Source organism: Delphinus delphis, chromosome 2 (assembly GCF_949987515.2).
Source record: "Delphinus delphis chromosome 2, mDelDel1.2, whole genome shotgun sequence".
NCBI lineage: Eukaryota > Metazoa > Chordata > Mammalia > Artiodactyla > Delphinidae > Delphinus > Delphinus delphis.
This window is the reverse complement of record NC_082684.1, coordinates 84,906,238-84,926,073: the sequence shown is the minus strand read 5'-3', so window position 1 is coordinate 84,926,073 and position 19,836 is coordinate 84,906,238. Positions and strand designations below refer to the sequence as shown.

At 40.9% G+C, this 19,836-nt stretch overlaps 1 protein-coding gene across 1 annotated transcript in view; it reads left to right on the top strand.

Moving 5' to 3' along the window:
* INO80 (INO80 complex ATPase subunit) overlaps positions 1–19,836 on the top strand; it is a 131,835-nt gene that overhangs the window by 97,158 nt on the left and 14,841 nt on the right. The window contains exons 28-29 of the mRNA XM_060005019.1: positions 8,134–8,228; positions 14,334–14,406. Of these exons, the coding sequence (XP_059861002.1) occupies positions 8,134–8,228; positions 14,334–14,406 (168 nt within the window). The remainder of the gene's footprint in view (positions 1–8,133; positions 8,229–14,333; positions 14,407–19,836) is intronic.

The window sequence follows — 19,836 nt, the reverse complement described above, 5'->3', positions numbered from 1 at the left end:
GTAGGACTCTTTTTAGATAAAGTGCACTTGCCTTTTCCTGAAGAGTCAGGAAAGTATAGATGAAATAGTAATCTTTCACTGATAAGAATTATAGAAAAGGTAATATATGCTAAGGATTTTGTAAGAGAGTTAATAATCTTCTTTTTTCCCAAGGCTATATATCAGTATATTATAGAGTCTTAAAAGCTGATTCACATTATAAGGGAAGTTCCAAGGAAAAGGGGGTGAGCCACCAAAAAATAAGCTAGCTCTGGTAGATGAAGGCAAGTGTGGGTAGGTTAAGTGACACAGTGCTGCATTTTAGTCCCTTATTCTGTATATTGCACACTTCTAGGTACTCATAAGACTCACTAAGATAAGTAATTCAAAGTATGATAATGATTTTGTTCACGATGAGTGCTGTGAACACTACCCACCAGGGTCACTTCCTGTCTGTCTGTAATCCAACAGGATTTTTAGAGGGGATGTGGACTTTGTGGGTAGGCTTAGCAATGAAGGCAGCTTGAGAATCTTCTCTAAATGTAGTTGCATTGCTCTATGGGGAATTCTAAATTAGGGAAAAGCAGATTCAAAGCCTGAATTTCACAACTGCTAACATTCCTTAGCCATGTGTGTAACATGCTTCTAGGATGTTGAAGCCAGAAAATGTTGCAACTGTTTGTACTGAAAAATTAAAATGAAACTGTTGTCTAGTTTCCTTACTACTATACTATTCTTTTTCCTTCAACATTAAATTTTAAAGTTTCTTTTTTTCAGTCTATTTATTTGTTTTAATATTATTTACTCAAACGAACCACATTTTGTATTCCAAGAGTTTAGTCCTCCAAATACATATATATATATATTTTTTTTTTTTTTTTGCGGTATGCGGGCCTCTCACTGCCGTGGCCTCTCCCATTGCGGACCACAGGCTCCGGATGCGCAGGCTCAGCGGCCATGGTTCACGGGCCCAGCTGCTCTGCAGCATGTGGGATCCTCCCGGACCGGGGCACGAGCCCGCGTCCCCTGCATCAGCAGGCAGACTCCCAACCACTGCACCACCAGGGAAGCCCCTCCAAATATATTTTGTGGGCATAGAATTACAGTGCCCACAATGTTTAATATTTGTCTAATCATTTACAGAAATGTAAATGTATTGTGGATTTTAGGACAGTGCAGGATTAGGTCTACTTTTCATTATCTTTTCAAAGAGTATTATGGGTTTTTCAGTCACTTTCATGATGGAAGCTTTCATTGTAAACATTCATTAGAGCCATGTTCCACTTTAAAACATGACCTAGTATTAATTTAAAAAAATACCTTGACCCTTGGCCTTGCTTCTTCATTCTCAGAGTATTGTGGTTTTTGTTTGCTTGTTTGTTTTTTTAGATTAAAAAAAATGTTTTCAGGATTCTCTTTTTCCCTTGACATCTTGTACCCTGTATATCAAAGATGGAAGAAAAACTTCCAATAGAGCAGGAATTTGAGCTCACATGGGGCTGTTGAAGCTGTGCTGTGTAGCTGTGGAGCGTGTCAGCATCTCTTTTATCTAACAGCTTTTTGGGTTTTTTTTTGTTCTGTGCCTTAGCCTTGGCTATGTGTTTTTCTGTTTCTGTGACTCAGAAGAACTAAAAGATAGTAAAAATTCGCACACTTTTGTATGGCCAGGATTCCATTTTGTGAAAATACTAGTTCTAAGCACTTTGTATTTGCTCAGTATTTTCTAAAGTGATTGATAGCCTCCTTCTCTTGGGCAAAAATCTGACTTTAATTTAAATTTCAAGTGAATATATCAGATCTTCTTCCAAATAGAATTCTATATTCAGAAATATTTCATCTTGTCCCATGGTATCCAAATAGTATTTCCAGATAGGGGATTTAAAAAGGGGACTACTTAATTTCCAGGGCCAGGAATTTTTAGTGTGCCATGGGTAGAAGTCAAGGACATAAGGGAGGATATCACAGGTCACTAAGTTATGTTATCAGTTTATTTTTATTTCCTGAGTCACATACAGGGTCTTGCCTGATGGGGGTACTATGGACACAGACATAGCCCCTATGCCTTTGGGATGGTGGCATCCAGCTGGATGTCAGACAAAATTTTTCCCACCACCACCATTTTACCCTATAGTTTGGGATACTCCCCATCCCTCCCCATAGTTTAGTAGTTGCAGAGAGCTTTTAACTCACTACAGATGACTTACATTATCTCTGAGTCATCTCTTTTGAGATTCATTCCTATTGCATCAAGCAACTGAGTCTGTAGTTCAAGGAAATAAGCCTCAGTACTTTCTATGTGATACAGAAATACTTGGAAAGGGTCAGCCAACTGGTGCTGTATGTGTGATTGTTAAGTACTGAAACCCAGACAAATCTTGCACTACACCAATATATGAAAATAATGCAACACAGAATTAAATACAGATAATCCATAGCTAATGATGATATTTGAGACACTGGGTTGTGTAACTTGCCTAGTCAGCAAGTACCTCACTGGGGAAGGATTCATCCCAAACAGACATTCTATCATTTATGGGCTGGCTTTTCTTAGAACTCTAAGTAACCTTTGGGAGCTGTGATTCTGAACATACAGGGAAACTGAGTATTTTAAAACTGCTCCGTGGAATGAAAAGCAAATTGGGGTCACTGTTAACTAGCATTTTCATTAGGTCTTAGAAGTAATAGAAAGAAATGTGTCTGCTTACAACCACACTATATTTATTCTGTTTAGTCCATTTCTTTTTCATGTCAACTGTGAGCGAGGCACTGTGCTAGGCAGAGGTAAATACCAGTTAAATGTGGTCTTTGACTTTAAGAGATGAATCTAGTGAAGGATTTATGTATGTATGTATATATATGTCTCACACAAATAACTGTCAAGTGTACCCTGATACTAATGCCAAAAATAAAGCATAAAGAGAGCTGAAGATAGCAGGAGGGATGATACATTTATTTCCAACTGGGTCACTTCGGGAAGGCTTCACATACGGTGACATATGAACTGAACTTAAATAGAATTTCAACCATGAGGAAAAAGGGCATTTCCAGACTAAGGAAGCCAGATGTAAAAAGGCACAGACGTGGGAAGGTACAAGACATTGGGCAGTGGGGAGTAGTTTAGCGTAACTGGAGCATGTGGTATAGAAGAAAGGGGAATAACAAGTAGGGTGAAGGCAGATTATGGTGGGCCCATGAATGCTTTGTGATTGCTCCAGAGGGCTCTATATTAGATAAAGGAAGGATAACTATCATATTTCACTTGCTTGGTGCAATTTGCTTGGACAAAACAAAAGTTGTAATAGACCTTGAGGGGAGCCTCACTTTTTGCTGGTGATATACACCAAAGATGGAAAAGGGTGTGTCCAAGAAAATAAAGTTACACTAGGTCTGCAGGTTTGTGGATCATACTGAGTCTTCCCCTCAAATTTTTTTGTGACAGTGAAATTGGGTTAAAATGAACATCAGAGACAACTTTGAAATAGTGAAGAAGTCTCAGAATGGAAGGTTTGCATTAGGGATATATAAACATTTGCCTTTATTTTTTCAAGTGCCCAGTTACCCTTTCATCATTATAGTCATAATATATTAAGAACCTTGTGGGGCTTCTCCCTCCCCTTTTTTTCCGCTAGTGGTAGTGAGCTTCTGTTCTGTCTGGGAAGCAGTAGGTGGAGGGGTTAAGCTAAAGACTCTGGATCTAGTCTACTTGAGTTCCCATCCTAGCTCCATGCCTGCTGCCTGTGTCACTTTAGAGACCTTGCTTAACATCTGTAAGATATGGGAGTGACAATAATAACACCTACCTGAAAGGCTATAGTGAGGATTAGATAAGCAAAACCAGGTAAAATACACAGAATAGTGATTGTCACTTAGTAAATGTTCAGTAAATGCTAGTCATCATCATTATCACTACTGCAAGGTGAACCTAGACCCTTTGTTTTACACCCCTGGGTGTGTGAATGTTTGATTTTATTTAGTATACTTTAAAGGATTGAGAGGCACGTGCTGAAACTATTTTGAGTTATGCTAATAGCTCTGTTCACATGCTACTGCTTAAAAAGTAGGACTTAGGGACGTGTTCCAGAACTGACCTGTCTTCTCAATTTGTATTCTAAGACAGTGGTTTTTCAACTGATGGGGTTGGGTATAGGACAGGAGACCTAGGTGTAGACATTAAACAGGTGGGGCCTGGACTCCCTACCCTTCTTTGTTAGCTAGAATAGTAATTTTTTTTAAAATCTATTTTATATTAGAGGGATTCCATATAAGAGTTTTCTTGAAAAAAGTATTCCAGTGCTTTAGAAATAGCATAAGGGTATGTTCTATAACAGTGTAAATGTACTTACAAGTCACACCTCTTAAATGCAGATTTCGATTTACTAGATATGGGGTGTGCCCCTCAGTTCTGCATTTCTAACAAACTTCATGTGTTGCTCATCTGAGAGCCATGCTGAGATAGCATGATTCTAAGGGACCCTGCCCTGCCTTCCCTCTGGAGTGGTTGTTCTTAGCTCTAGAAATAGGGTGTCTATTGCAGTCATCTTTGGAGCTTTTTAAAAATAAACCGGTCTAGGCCCTAACCCAGACCTACAGAGTCAGAATTCCTGGGGTGGGACCCAGGAATTTTAATCCCGGCTGAAAATCACTACTCAGATGCCAAGAGTACATCTTGTCCATAACGCCTTTGGCTTCTTCAATAATTTTTAAAAATAGTATCTACTAGAACTGTATAGGTCTAAAGACTTCCTAAATGTTAAAAGCCATAATTTTTATTTTATTAGTTCAAGCAGAATTAGAGCTTACTTTGGTTAGTGGTTATTGATCCACTTGAGAATACTGGTGTTCATATTTATTTAATTAAGGGAGGATACTAAATTATGAGACTTCTGGGAGGGGAAGGTCTACATTTGGTTTCTCTTTTCTCTTTGCTGCTTTAAGTGGAAAGGAATTCTTGGTTTACAAGGTTCCAAGAAATTTAATCATACTGATGGATCATTTTCTGAGCTTTTCCTAAATAACCCAAGTAGACTTGGGTTAGAAATGCCCTTGGTTTCTACAGAGTGCCAAGTGTCAGGAAGAACTGGGTAACGGTTGGCCTTTCTGTACCATAAGCCCTTCTTAATGCAGAGGAGTGCTAACATGACACGGTTCCTACAAAACACAGTAAAGTCATCCAGCAAGCAGTAGTCATCCAGCAGTGGTCCTCAGGCATGGGAGTGAATTACTTACAGACTATTGGGGGATGAATGAGAATGCTGTGCCATCCTTGAAAGACATTTAAGGGACTTCAGTGGTGGTGCAATGGTTAAGAATCCGCCTGCCAATGCAGGGGACACGGGTTCAAGCCCTGGTCCATGAAGATCCCACATGCTGTGGAGCAATTAAGCACATGCAGCACAACTACTGAGCCTGTGCTCTAGAGTCCGCAAGCCTAGAGCCTGTGATCCACAGCAAGAGAAGCCACTGCAATGAGAGGCCTGCCTGCGCACCGCAACAGAGTAGCCTCCGCTGACCGCAACTAGAGAAACCCTATGCGCAGCAAAGAAGACTCAACGCAGTCATAAATAAATAAATAAATAAAGTTTGTTTAAAAATAGAAGACATTTAACTGCAAAACTCAGCAAATAGTTACTAATTAACCAGTCTCAGCTGCTGGCTTTGAAAAGAATATATTAAGCAAGACTCTTAAGATGGGTATTAGAAAACCATTAGAAAACCTTTTGATATAGAGATTGTTAAGTGGGGATAGATTTTTTTAAATAGATTTTTAAACTAACTTTTCAAAAGTGCTACGACTACTATCAAATCATTTGTTGTTAGAATGTCTTTTTATTTTAAAAAATAGAATTACATTTTATGTTAAATCATTAGGTGTTTTTAGGATCATAGGAGAACTGAACTAAGAATGGAACAGTTCTTGAAATTAACAACTGGAAAAAATAAGGCTTTTCTTTCCGGATGAGCATTTGATTAAATTAACTATCTTTCCCAAATAGCCTAGAGTTCTAGAGAGATGTCTAGGATAGCTTTGGTGTAGCCAGAATTTCTGAATGAAAGAAATACTGAATTGCCTTTTTAGCTCAGTCTTTTATCTTATAGATGTTTTTCTGTATTGTCAGGATATAGCTATTCCTCTGTTCTGCTTTTCACTGCTGTTTCCATGTCCATTTACTTGTTGTTTTGAAGCTATTTACTGAAATAGGATCTAAACTCAACTAAGCCTTCTGAAATCCCACTATTCCCCTGGGTGAGAGAGCAAAGGCTTAAAGCAGCAAATGGGAAAGATTCACTTCCGTTGCCTCAGTAACAGGTTGTCTATGATCAGTGTTGGTTTGATTATGGCCTAGGATTAATATCTCTAATGTTTTTCTGACCTTGATATATAAATGATATGAACAGCAAGATCTACAAGAAGGTTCATTCATCAGTCCTGTCACTAAAGTTGGAAGTTCTGGTTCAAAAGGCAAAAGAGTGCAGTGCCTATGCAGGAAACCCACCTTTTGGTTAAAGTTCAAATCTGTGGACTGTCTCTCTATGATCTAGGTATTTTGTTGTTCTGGATGGCAACATCTCCTGATTGGATTAGCTACCCAGGTATAGTGAGCCTCTAAAGACCATCATCATGCTGTCATTTTTCATCTTCTTTCCTGAATTCCTCATCCAAACACCCCCTACTCTTCTGCCATTAACCCATTCCCATTATAGGGCTCTACCACTAAATGTGAAGCTTGCTTTAACTGAATACTTTCTGCCCCCCCTGTGATTACCAAAGCCCTTAAAGAACCACCTGGAGACAGAAGGAAATAGTGAAAAAAGGAAGAAAAAGAAATATATACACACACACACACACACACACACACACACACACACACACACACATCAACTTGCTCTAAGAGTGCTGCCACATACACTATACCAGTCATACCAAACTGTAACAACCTTCTGTGCTGAAGTACCCAGCCAGGTATAAGAGGTCCATAATGAGAATACTACAGTGGAAGAACATTCGACCACAGAAAATTAATTAATAGAAACATCTCTCAAATGTAGAAATGATTTGTCTTTTTCAATAGGAAAAAGGTTTCTTTGAACTGAAAAAACTGCTTCATGGTGTTTCTTATAAATAGGCAGCTGTATTAGCTTTTTATTTTTTGGTTGCCTTGGGTCTTCGTTGCTGCGCGTGGGCTTTCTCTAGTTGCAGCGAGCGGGGGCTACTCTTCATTGCAGTGCACAGGCTTCTCATTGCCGTGGCTTCTCTTGTGGAGCACAGGCACTAGGCATGTGGGCTCAGTAGTTGTGGCACACGGGCTTAGTTGCTCCGCGGCATGTGGGATCTTCCTGGACTGGGGCTAGAACCCGTGTCCCCTGCATTGGCAGACGGATTCTTAACCACTACGCCACCAGGGAAGTCCCTGTATTAGGTTTTGGTAACAGTCCCTCTGCAAGTGGACTTTTTGAAACATAATCCATATAATTGGGGTAAAGAAAGGAAATCAGTGCTCATTTGGACATATCTGTAAGAGGAATTGCAGCTTCCAAGAATAGAGATACATCCCCTCTATTTTATCTTTTGAAATCTCTTCTCCATTCTTAAAAGTTTTAATTCCTCTTACAGATAATGCCAAGAACATTCTCTGCCATGGAAAGTTACCTTGTCTTCTGTTCATTCTGATGCTTAGGCCTCCCTTAACAGTGATGTATGCTGTGCTGGGAGAAGGGAGCTTAGGTTGTAAATTCAAGGACTTTGGTCAGCAAGAATTTGCTAGAGAGAAACCCACTGGGGTGGGTGTTGCTGAAAGAAAACTGGCTATTCCATAGCCATGAGAGACATCTGGTTAGTGACTGAAAAGCCATTTTGGTTTACAGATTTCATTTTGTTCAGTTTGTTTTTTTACAAAACCTACAGAAATCTGTAGGAATAAGATTAGTTTCTAAGATGAAATTGAGAGTTGTCGTAATCTTCAGGGTACCCTCTATTTTCGCACGCTGACAATAAACTCATTTACGAGTCAAATTCCTGTACTTCTGAGATTGCTTTCTCCTCATTCTGGATAGAATGACTTGCCCCCAATATGGATGAGGTGGGTAGATGCTTGTGGAAATTAGAATGCAGTAATTTGTATCAAACTTATTATATCTTTTTACTCTGATTGGCAGGAATATGTGGTTTACAGGAAGCATACCTACATGAGGCTTGATGGCTCATCCAAGATCTCAGAGAGGCGGGACATGGTTGCTGATTTTCAGACCAGGTAATGTTAATAGGAATTACAAAAATGGTCATTTGATTTTCCTCTAGTTGAGATGGTGAGTTAAAAGAAAGACCAACACATCTCAGATTGTTAAGCAATCATGATATAATTTCTGCTATTTTATGAGGTAGCTATATCTGCTTATAGTGGTTTAGATTTGTGTGTCTGTGAAAGAGAGAGGAAATGAATAGTTGGTAATTTTAGTGCCAAATCAGTGCCTGGTTCTTTGGGCAATAAAAGAAATGATTTCTGAGTATGAACCAGGATCCTTATGTGAATAATATGTACATAGAAAAAAGTCCACAAGGCTATATTCCTAAATGTTAACAATGGCTGTCTCTGGGTATTGACTTACAGTTGAATTTCTCTTTGTTTTTGCTTACCCATTTCATTTTGTATAAGTTTAAAGAAAAATACCTCCTTTTTCCTGCTTTCCCTCTAATATTGTAGTAGTACAGTGCAGTATGACAGATTGCAGTAGTGTGCAATCTATTCCTCTGGCAGCTCTCAGTTATAGTACTTCTCCCACCTGATAATGAGCCTATGAAATTTCAAATACTGCCTGCTGGATGCTGATGGCCTACAGAGCCATAATTATCCCAAGTGCAGGTTCTCATTGTAATAAGCAGGGTCTGCTTACTGCTCTCTCCAAGGAGAAAGCTGGCGTCTGCTAGTGACAGGTCTCCTGAACTCGACCCTTAATTTTCCTTAGACCTGGAGAACTAAGGAATAGAGTAAGATCTTAATGTTCTGTAAGTCAGAACAATTCTGAATTTTTGGTCTTTAATTGTGTAGTCTGTTAATATTTAACTTTGGAATTCTTGGGTAGAAAATTAAGCACATAGCCATTTGTATTTAGGTTGCAATTTTTAGTTTCTTTCATTTCAGTTTTAAAGCATGTTTTACTTCAGCATAAAACAAATCCGTAGTTCAACATAGAATATCCTCTGATTGAGAATTTTTGCTATTGCACGGTCCTTTATAACACTGCATGGGTAAGGAGATACATCCTGATGTTTTGGTTTGCAGTATATACTCAGACCAATAACTCCTAGGTTGAAACTACTTCTGCATTCAGGTGCCTGTTTGACCAACAATGGAGGGGAAGAGCTACTTTAGACCTATTTTAGTTTGTTACCTGAAGCAGGTGGTAGATGACCTAACTTAGCTTCTTACCTAGCAGAAGCTTTCGACCGATTCTTAAATTATTTGAGTGAGACATGTATAATCATAGTAGTGCCTCCTAGCACTCCATACTGTGTGCACCTCTCCCCACCCCCAAAAAAGTTTACCAGCTGATCTTTATCTTTCCTTGATTTTGAAATCAAATGAATTACATTTCACTATGTCCTTATCTAGTCCAACCTTCAGAGCTCCAAATGACAAGAATCTTACATACAAGATCTATAGACTGTATGTTTCCCCCAGGGTGCCTATGTTTTCTCCAGGAATGCCAGCACTTAAGTGATTTGGGCACATTGGTATGAGGCAGCATGAGTTATGTGTTAGAAGAAAAGCCATTAAGTAATAGATCTTTTGCCTATTACTGTTTGTGTTTTTTTCCACTAATATGTTTGATATTGTACATTTGAGAATCTCATTTATAGCAAAGCTAATTTTTTTTTCCAGTAACAGTTGGGGCCATTGTATATTATATAAAATGCCTGTTGAGGAAAATTAGAGAAATATTTGATGAAGAAAGTAAAAATCACCCACAATCCCATCACTGTTAACATTTTGGTTTATTCCTCTTGTCTTTGATGTGTGTATGTAGTTAGATTTATATGTTGATACCATATTGTAGAGATGACTGTATCCTCATTTCTTCAACTTAACAGTATATCATAAAGGTCTTCACATATCATTAAAAAAGTCATTGTAATCATTATTTTTAATGATCAATATTCCATTACATTGGATATACCACCTTTCTGTTGTTAAAATCTTGAGTATCTTTTTTACAAAGGTTTGTCATCATTTTAGATTATTTTCTTAATATAGATCCAAACAAGAGAGATTATTGAGTAAAGGAATATGAATGTTTAAGGCTGTATATTGTCATATTGCTTTGTAGAAAATTCTACTGGTTTAGAGTCCAGTCAGAGCTGTATTATGTTGACTTCTAACAGTTTTGGCTTCTGAGTTGTAGAGCTACAATTTTTCTTCTAGGTGAAGCAATTCCCAGAAAACTGGACTGTGAGATCCAGGGCTCACCACATTTTACAGTGACCTTTTAGTGGAAAAAATCAGTAGATGTATCTAATTTACTACTTCTAAAATCTCTTATTTAACTTGTGATTACTTGGGCAATCACAGTAGTACACATTAGTCTTGAAAAGCTTAGCTTTAAAAGAAGGGTATTTTCACCATTAAATTATACTAGATCTGCTTAGTAAATATCTTGTTTCTTTGCTTTCCTGGAAAACCTTACTTGAGCATCCAAATTCTACAACTTCTAAGAATTACTTAGGGAGCAATGAGTTTTATTTAGATACTGAGTAACAATCATTTTAACACCTGCATCTGCATCTAATATTAGGTAAAATGAAAAAACAGACTAAAGTCTTCTTCCCTTCCTACACATGAGCTAGATGGTAGAGTTAGGATTGTGGCTAGGAAATAATCTCCTACCTCTCACGTGTAGAATCTGAACTGTGCCTATGCTGATTAGGAGCTTGTCAGGCAGGTCCCTCCAAATGGTATCTAAATTTACAAATTTGAATGGCAACAGTAGCCCAATATAGAGAAAAAGACAGGTGTTTTTGAAAACAAAAAAGCATGACTTGCCAAATATTTTCATTATTATTAATGAAAAGACATCAAAAGAAAAAATTGTAGTTTCAACTGGAAAGCCCTGTGGCTCAAAGGTCAGCCAGAGTAAACAAGAACTCCTATAAAAAGCCATTTACATTCCCTTTATACAAGATTTATTTATGAGGGATCCTTCCAGGAAAGAGTCTGGCTGAGACTAAAGACTGTTTGGCCAGGATGTCCTGACTGGGCAACATTCAGGACACGTGACCAGTGCATGATCCTAGAAGCCATTCACAAGGTCTTTGCTCTGGGTTGCCTTGGCCTTTGCTTCCCTTCCTCCTACCCCATGACGTTTGCCAAATGGATCTCCCTGATTATCTGATTACTCGGGTGACCATTTGGAAAACATGAGAAAAAATGAGTGTAGTGTGGATTTTTCCTTCTTGGTGAGAGTGTAAAGCTCCAGTTTCTTTAATTCTGGCTCTTTTTCAGTCATTCAGCAAGTCTTCACTGCAGTCAGCTAGGTACCTAGCACTATTTGAGTATTTTGTTGCATAGTAGCCTCAGGGGCCATTAACTAAAGAAGAGTAAGAGTGAGACTTAGGCATGTCTTTGCTACATGATTTCATAGGCTCCTTCACAGACCCCCCTGAAACCTGGTCTCTATGGCCCCTTCCAATAGAGACCCTGAGTTGAGATTCCTTTATAGCCCCTAGAGGGCACCCAGACCATCATGTTGCCTTCTGGGATTCTGTTTTCTTCCTTTTAGTCAGCTCCCAAAACATTAATTCACATTATCAATACTAGATTTATTAAGTAGAAAGGAACTTCTCAACAGTTCAGTTTAGATGTGTTTTTGTTTACATATGATCCAACAGTGTGATCCAGGATGGACACTAATTTCCTTGATTTTTAATCACCCAGGGTTCCCATAATCCTTATTTTTCCATTACAGTATGATGAAATTACACTGAATGCAGCCAAACGTTGCTACTTACCATCTACCTCATCATTAAAAGCATCTTCTCAATAAATCGTTAATATCCCCAAAAAAACATTTTCCACCGTTAATGTTTCTAAGTTTTGCTTCTAATTTATTTTTATCTATATTCCTTTCTCTAGTGTTTTTTTCTGTATATAGTCCTTGTTTGTGAATGATTACCACATCTGGGGACTTACCTCTCTGACTGTCCAGACTATGGAAATGACCCATCTTTTTGCCTCTACTCTTTTACTATAGATCCCAGCTGCCTTCTGTCTCCCTCCCTGTGCCATCCCTGTTCCCCCATCCCCACACCAACAAGACGTCCTAGGCATCGGGTGACTCCATCAGCTCTTACACAGATATCGGAGAGAAGCCTCTGACCCCTGCCTCTGTGTCCACAGAGCAGGAAAGAGAGATGTATGGGACTGAGCAATCTTCCTAAGGCCAGAGTGGGAAGGATTATTCTATAGAGATTAGTATGGCCCTGGAAGGCTACATCAATTTTTATTTGAAACCTTATTGTGGTTAAATATTCTCCCATGGGCTGTGAGGTATCAAGCTTCCATTTATATCATCCCATATCTATGGGAAAATGTGTTTGTAAACTGGCAGATGCCTTTTAACTTTTTGGTTTGCCCTTTATGATTTAACCGTGAAAGATGACATCTTATAGATAAAATTCTGAAATATTAAACTTTATGATAAAATTCAAGGATAAACGAGCAGAACTTTCATGAGAGTACAATACTTTTGGAATTATGCCCTACAAGAAGCCTCCAAACATGATCTGTTATCCATGTCTGCCTCTAGGAAAGCTGTGTTTAATTGAAAGCAAATTAATGGACAGATTTCTACTAGGACCTACCCAGCTTAGGGATTAACCAGGATACTTATTTCAGAATAGTTCCTTCACTGGTATTCATGTTTGACATTGATATGTCATCATTTAGTCACTTCAACTATATTCAGAGCATCCTCATTTTATAGCACAGGAAACAGACCTTTAGCAGCCAAGTGACTTTACCAAGGAAGAACAGCATCAAGGGATGAGAGCATCCTGATGCCAGTGTGTTTCTTTTTTCTTTATTTTTTTTTAAACTGGAACCCACAGAATAAAATTCATCTTACGTTGGGATTTAATACATATCTACCATATCTGAAATCACAAAACAGTACTTATCCTTATGACCTTTGTTGTATTATAATATTTTCTAATCTGTTCTATTTCTTTCTTTAATTTATGTGGTCCAGACTCACCAAACTGATTTCATGACCAATGATAGGGGTGACCTGACCAATGATAGGTGTGACCTGCAATTTGAATAACACTGATATAAATGAATTTCTACTTTTATTCCTCATTATAGTCATAGAGAAAGGGGGTGAGCAGCTTGATTTAGAGGGCTGTAAAGTTTGTTTACCAGTATAAGGTAGTCCCTTTCCCTTAGAAGTGTTCTGGAAAATAACCTCAGGTGGCAGGAACATGAAAATGCAAGATAGTCTTGAAATATATTTATGTTATCTGCAGGAACTGGGCTCAAACCGAGCCCCTAGTTGTATGTGTATACATAGATAAATCTTACAGTCGAAGACTGCTGTTTGTGATCTGGCATGGCCCTTGTTCCTAGAAGATATTCAGTGAATATTTGCTGCCTGAATGAATGACAGTGGCACCTACTGATTTATTTGTAATTCTGGGTTTCTTTAATAGGATGTAGGATGTAGAGGGAAAATGAGAAAACTGTCTTGTTTCTGTTAAGGATTACGTTGGCATTTGTCAAAAAGTACTTTAATTTCAGCCTGTCTTCATGGATTGATCCTAACTTCAACGTAATACTTAGAAGTCATAATCTGAGTCTTAATCCTGACCTCGGGTCATTTTTCTGGGACTAACTTTCTTCATATGAATTTTAGTGCTTTGGAGTTAAAATCATTAGTTCCCAGATTGTTGGAAGTCATGATTCTTTGGGGAAACACCAGGAGATACTGACTTATTTGTCCCCTCTGTATGAACTGGGAATAGTTTGACTTGCTAAAAATATAACTGTTACAGAAAGAGAGGTCTCTACTTCCATAGCATATTTTTCTGTTACATTTGCCAAATGTTTATAATTATATTGCCTATCAGTCAATATTAGTGGGCAGCAAAAGTTTATCTGCAAATTGGAAGGTGACTGCCATGGTTTGATTTTAGCAACAGAGCACCTTTGTACAGTGTGTCAGAGAAACCTGGATCAGGTCTGGGTAACCACCAAAACTCTTTCTAGGCCTAGACACTGTTCTTCGTCCGGAGATCCCTCTCTTTTGCCACATGCCATTTTTCTTTTTCATTTTTTCCTCTTAAAATATCCCTCCCTCTTCTGCAGGAATGACATTTTTGTGTTCCTGCTAAGTACACGAGCTGGAGGACTGGGTATCAATCTGACTGCGGCAGATACAGTAAGTAACAAGAGCACAAAAATACACTGGCTATGTGGTTTTTCTACTATAAATATGTTGTTCGGTTGGCCTTATCCTTTATTATATGTCACAGACTTTTTATTTCTTTGTCTCTTGTTGTGTTAAAAGACAATAGTGGCACTTTGCCTGGAACTGGAACATTTCAGCTTTCCTTTTGGGCTTTTCTCTCCCTTCTCTTATTCTAAGTTTCTTACACATTTATTCAACACATATTTAGTAAATGCCTCCTATGTGTCTGATAGTGTTTTAAACACTTGGAATATGTCAGTGAATAAACAAACTGGAAAAAAAAACCCAGTCAACTCAACTAACCAGATGTGTTTGTTTTAGGAGCTATAAGTGAACAAATCAAAAAGTTGTTTTATTACTCTTATGCATTATTCCATCATAGGAAAAACTCATATTTTTGTATCCCGAACTTATAAACATGGTTGGAGAGCAATGAAATTGGTGATTTAAAAAATAAAATAAAAAGACATCCCATCAAATTATCTATCCTTTTATGCCCAATCTCCTTGGAGGAATACTTCAGCATCTGAAAGGGAGAAGAAAAGAGCATTCCTTTTGTATCTCAGATTTATTCCCAGGTTACAAATATATTTAAAAACAATATCAGTAACCCTGACACATAAAAATGCATAAATGGGCAATTGTTTTGTAGAAGGCATGATTCTGCAAATGTCATTTAATGTGATCGTTGCGGTACCTCTCTGTGAAATACAGAGCATCAGAATCCCCACAAATATGAGGAGGATGCAAACTCTGGAGGGTCATGGAGAAATGAATGAAGTACAAAGGTGAAGAAGCTTGAATAAATTCACAACAGTAGAGCTGGAACTAGATCCCATGTTTCTCAGGTTCCACTTCTAGGCTGTGTTCATTCTTTCTCCTTGTTAACTGCTACACCGTAGAACTGCCTGCCTTCAAGAATGAAAAACAGATTCTGTAACATCACCAAGTAGAATATCAACCATAGGATTCAGCTGTACCTTCCTCGGCATCTAAACCACTTCAGCCAATTAACCATGCTGGGACACGGTTCCAGGGCCTGGGGACTGCTGGAGGCATAACTGGGTAGATTCTGTATCTTATGTGCACATCATCAGCCTCAGTCATCTTAAGAGAAGGCAGTCATTGGTGGTAGTGTTGTTCTTGTGGGTTCTCTGATGAGGTAGCTCACTTGGTGTCATATCAGCAACCTTTCTCTTTGCCCCTTGGTTCTCTACTCTAGTTTTCAAGCATACTGTCCCAGTTAGTCATACTCTTTTTTTTTTTGATGAATTATTTTGGTTGTCAGTTTGTGGGTGATAGAGGGCAGATTCCATAGTTTTGGGGTTTCTTCAAATTAGAGAAATGAGACCTGGGTTTGAATCCCAGCTCTGCTGTTCACTATGTGAAAGTGAAACAGTTGCTTGACTGCTCTAAACCATAGTTTCCTCCTCAATAAAATGAATATAATAATCCTTCCTTCTCTCATGGTTGTGAAATGTCACCTAGAAACATGTGACCCCAGTGCCTGCACATTAATAGCCCTCAGGGATCCTGTGACCCTTGTAGCCCCAAATGAGAGAGCTAGGTCCAGGACTTCATTATTTATACTGGGCCCCAAATACCCCTCCTTTCCCCTAGGCCTTGTCTGCCTGGCTCTGTGCTCAGCTCTGCTGCTGTGGGAAGGCTGGGGATGGGAGTCCAGGGAAGGCTCTGGATTCCCAGGGCGGGTGAAAACAAATTCACACATGATGTGAATTGAAGGGCCAGAGTTGGGGATTGGGAGCCTCAGAGGAGGAAGAGAGCCGATTGGGGAGGAAATACTCCAGAGCCTTGCACTGGTTCAGCCCTGCTGTGTCCTGGAGGCATGGCTGGAAGAGAGGTGGAAACTCTTAGGGGCTTCCCAGGGGGCAGTAGCTTCTTCTCCGGCACCTTTGTTCCCCTCCAGGGTTGGTTGATATTCCTCTCCTGTGTCTCTGCGCAGCCCCCAGGAGCTGGGCCTGAGTTTATCTCTGGGTCTCCTGCTTCCCCTCCTCTCCACCCCCGACCCCGGGAAGCCTTTGTCTCAACATCCCAAGCACAGTTATCCTTAGAGAGGCCCAGGTACCTGTGTGAGAACGCCAGGCAGGTGGTGATCAAGCTAGGACGTGAACCCAGGAGTGAAGACTGGTAGTCCTGCCGCACCAGGGTGCTTCCCTCATACCAAGAGGTGACCAATGGGGGAAGTTGGGCACAGATTGGAGGATGAGTTATTTAGTTCCTTTAGGGGTCTTGAGACACTGTTTAGCATGTGGGTGGTCTCAGTCATTACATTTATGTAGTCTGGAAGGCCCCACGGCACCCCCCTTCACATCCCAAGCTTTACTCCAGCTGAGTGAAGCCAATGCATATTTTTTGTTTTGTTTTGTTTTTTTGGCTGTGTTGGGTCTTCGTTGATGTGTGTGGGCTTTCCCTAGTTGCGGCAAGCAAGGGCTACTGTTCATTGTGGTGCGCGGGCTTCTTATTGCGGTGGCTTCTCTTGTTGCAGAGCACGGGCTCTAGGTGTGCAGGCTTCAGTAGTTGCAGTGCGCGGGCTCATTAATTGTGGCTCGCGGGTTCTAGAGCTCAGGCTCAGTAGTTGTGGCACACGGGCTTAGTTGCTCTGCGGCATGTGGAATCTTCCTGGACCAAGGATCGAACCCATGTCCCCTGCATTGGCAGGCAGATTCTTAACCAGTGCGCCAGCAGGGAAGTCCCGCCAGTGCATATTTGAAACAGAGGGAGGAGCACGTAGGAACTGACCCAGACACAGATTCAATTCAGCAAAGTGAAAGTTCTCTCCCAGGTTAAAGAGGACTCTCTGACAGCTGCTTAGGAGTTGGCAGCAGTGGGCCCAATTAGTCTTACTCTTAATGTGAGTACAAGATTCATCACTTTCTGCTAGCTGATCTTTTGGACTCCAGTCTCAGTCCCTAGCCCCATACCTCCTCTGTTAGTTTTTATACCCTTTATTAACCATGCTACTCCCTGGCTTAAAACTCTTTAGGGAGTCTCTGTCATCTACAAGATAAAGTATAAGCTCTTTTACACATACAAGGCCCTTCATTTTTGTGGCCTTTATCTCCCTTTCCAGCCTAATTGCCAGACTGTTACTCCTTCCAAAATTTATGTTCCAGAGGCGGGGAGAGGTTGGGGGCCTAGCATGGAAGAATGGTGAAAAGAAGGGGCTTTCAACAGTTGCCTGCAAGGCACTGGGAGAGTGAGAATCTGCCCAGTGTGGCGCCAGGGCATGGGCCGCCTCTGCCTATGTCTAGGGGGAGGTACTGCTCTCTCTCGGGGTCGGTGGATTTCCTGGCGACGCAACCATCATTTTGAGGGGGGACTCGGAGATCTTCATTGCCACTCGCCACCTCACCAGGCACCAGATTCCAACCCACCCCCCTTTCTCCATACGATGAAGTCCATCACCTCCCACCTAGATCCGGATTTGGGTCCACTTGGCGTCTTGCCACCAGGTCCAGCCATCAGTGTGGGGGCAGTGGGTCAAAGACGGCGACACGGACTCTGAGATCCGGGACGTCAGTAACCTGAGGAGGGGAAGGCTGGTGCACCCTCCCTACTTCCCACCACCTCCCTCTGCTCTCTCCCTCCTTTCCAGTCCCAAACCAGCTCACCAGAGTTGAAGCCAGCCCTCCAACTGTGTGAGCGTGGGGCATGGGCTGGGGGTGGGGTGGGGGTGGGGTGGGGGGCTGACTTCACAGTGACTAGCAGGTTTGCTAAGGGTTGGGTCTGTTAGGCTCTAGGGATCTGGAGTGCCCTTTGGCGCTTGGCAGGTACAGGTGAAAGCTGTGTCCGGTGCTCTCTGAAGGGCCTGTGGCCTGTGACTTCCAGTGGTCCAGTGGATGGATGGATGGATGGATGGATGCACGGACGGATGGATGGGATGAAAGAAGTGTTCCCATATTGGGGTACAGGGAAATCATTCTGGCTCTGACCTGATTTCTGTGCTAACTACAACAGCCTGTTTTGTGGCCTCAAACATATATTATACATGTGCTTTAATCGTTAAAGAAAAGCGTGCATTGTCCAGAAACAAAGACGTCATTTTTCAAAGAAAAAAACAAAAAAAATTATGTTCTGGTAATAACAATTGACTTGTTTCCTGAACCCACCATACTGTATCATAATATTACATTAACAGCTCCCTCATCATAGATCTTCGTCCTGGGCACTTTGTCTTCTTCCACCTGGTAAACTTCTGATTGTTTTTTTTGCGGTACGCGGGCCTCTCACTCCTGTGGCCTCTCCCGTTGCGGAGCACAGGCTCCAGGCGCGCAGGCTCAGTGGCCATGGCTCACGGGCCTAGCCGCTCCGCGGCATGTGGGATCTTCCCAGACCCGGGCACGAACCCCTGTCCCCTGCATCGGCAGGCGGACTCTCAACCACTGCGCCACCAGGGAAGCCCTTTCTGATTGTTTTTCAAAACCCAATTCACGGTCAGGGGTTGCTGTTTTATATGGGCTGGTAAAGCCTCTCTGATAAGGTGACATTTGAACCAAGATCTGAAGAAAGTGAGAAAAGCAAGCCAGTTATGCATCTGGCAGAAAAGAATAGCATTCCAGGGAAAGGAGATAAGTACAGAACAAAGCCCTGAGGTGAGAACATCCTTGGCATAATCAAGCAATGAAGCAAGCCCTTTGTAGGTGTGACAGAATGAATGAGGGCAGAGTGGTATAAAATGAGTGGCAGAAGCAGATTGTGTGGGGCTTAATAGGCCATGGTTAGGATTTTGAGGTGGGAGGCTACTGGAAGAACTTGAACAGAGGAAGAACTTTAGCTTGAGCTTAAATGTGTCCTTCTGGCTTCAGGGGGGTGGGGTGGAGAAGACTATAGGGAAGGAAGTAGAAGCAGGAAGTTCAGTTAGGAATTAGACACAAGACGATGGTGACTTGGACAAGGATTGAAGCAGTGGAGGTGATGAGAAGTAATTGGAATCTGCATGTAGTTTTAAGGTACAGCCAATGGCGTTTACTACTAGATTGGATGTGGATCATGTGGATCAAGGAGAACTCCAAGGTGTTCAACCTGAGCAACTGGAATGATGGAGATACCAACGACTGGTTAAGGGGAAGGTGTGGGGAGGAACGGGTTTGAGAGGGGAAATCAAGAGTTTGGTTTGGGGTTTTTTAAGTTCAAGACTCTTAACCAGACATTAAGTGGCATTGTCACCCAGGTGGTAGAGCATGGAATTTAGGAGAAAGTTTGAGACTCAAGATGTATTTTGGAATCATCAGGTCATAGATAACATTTAAGGCCATGGAGCTGGATGAGGTCACCTGGGGAGGCCTAGCATTGGTTCATTTGATTAAAATATCTTTCCCTTCTTCTCAGCCTGCCTATGTCAGGTTTGGCCTATGGTTTCTTAAGGAATAGTTCACCTAG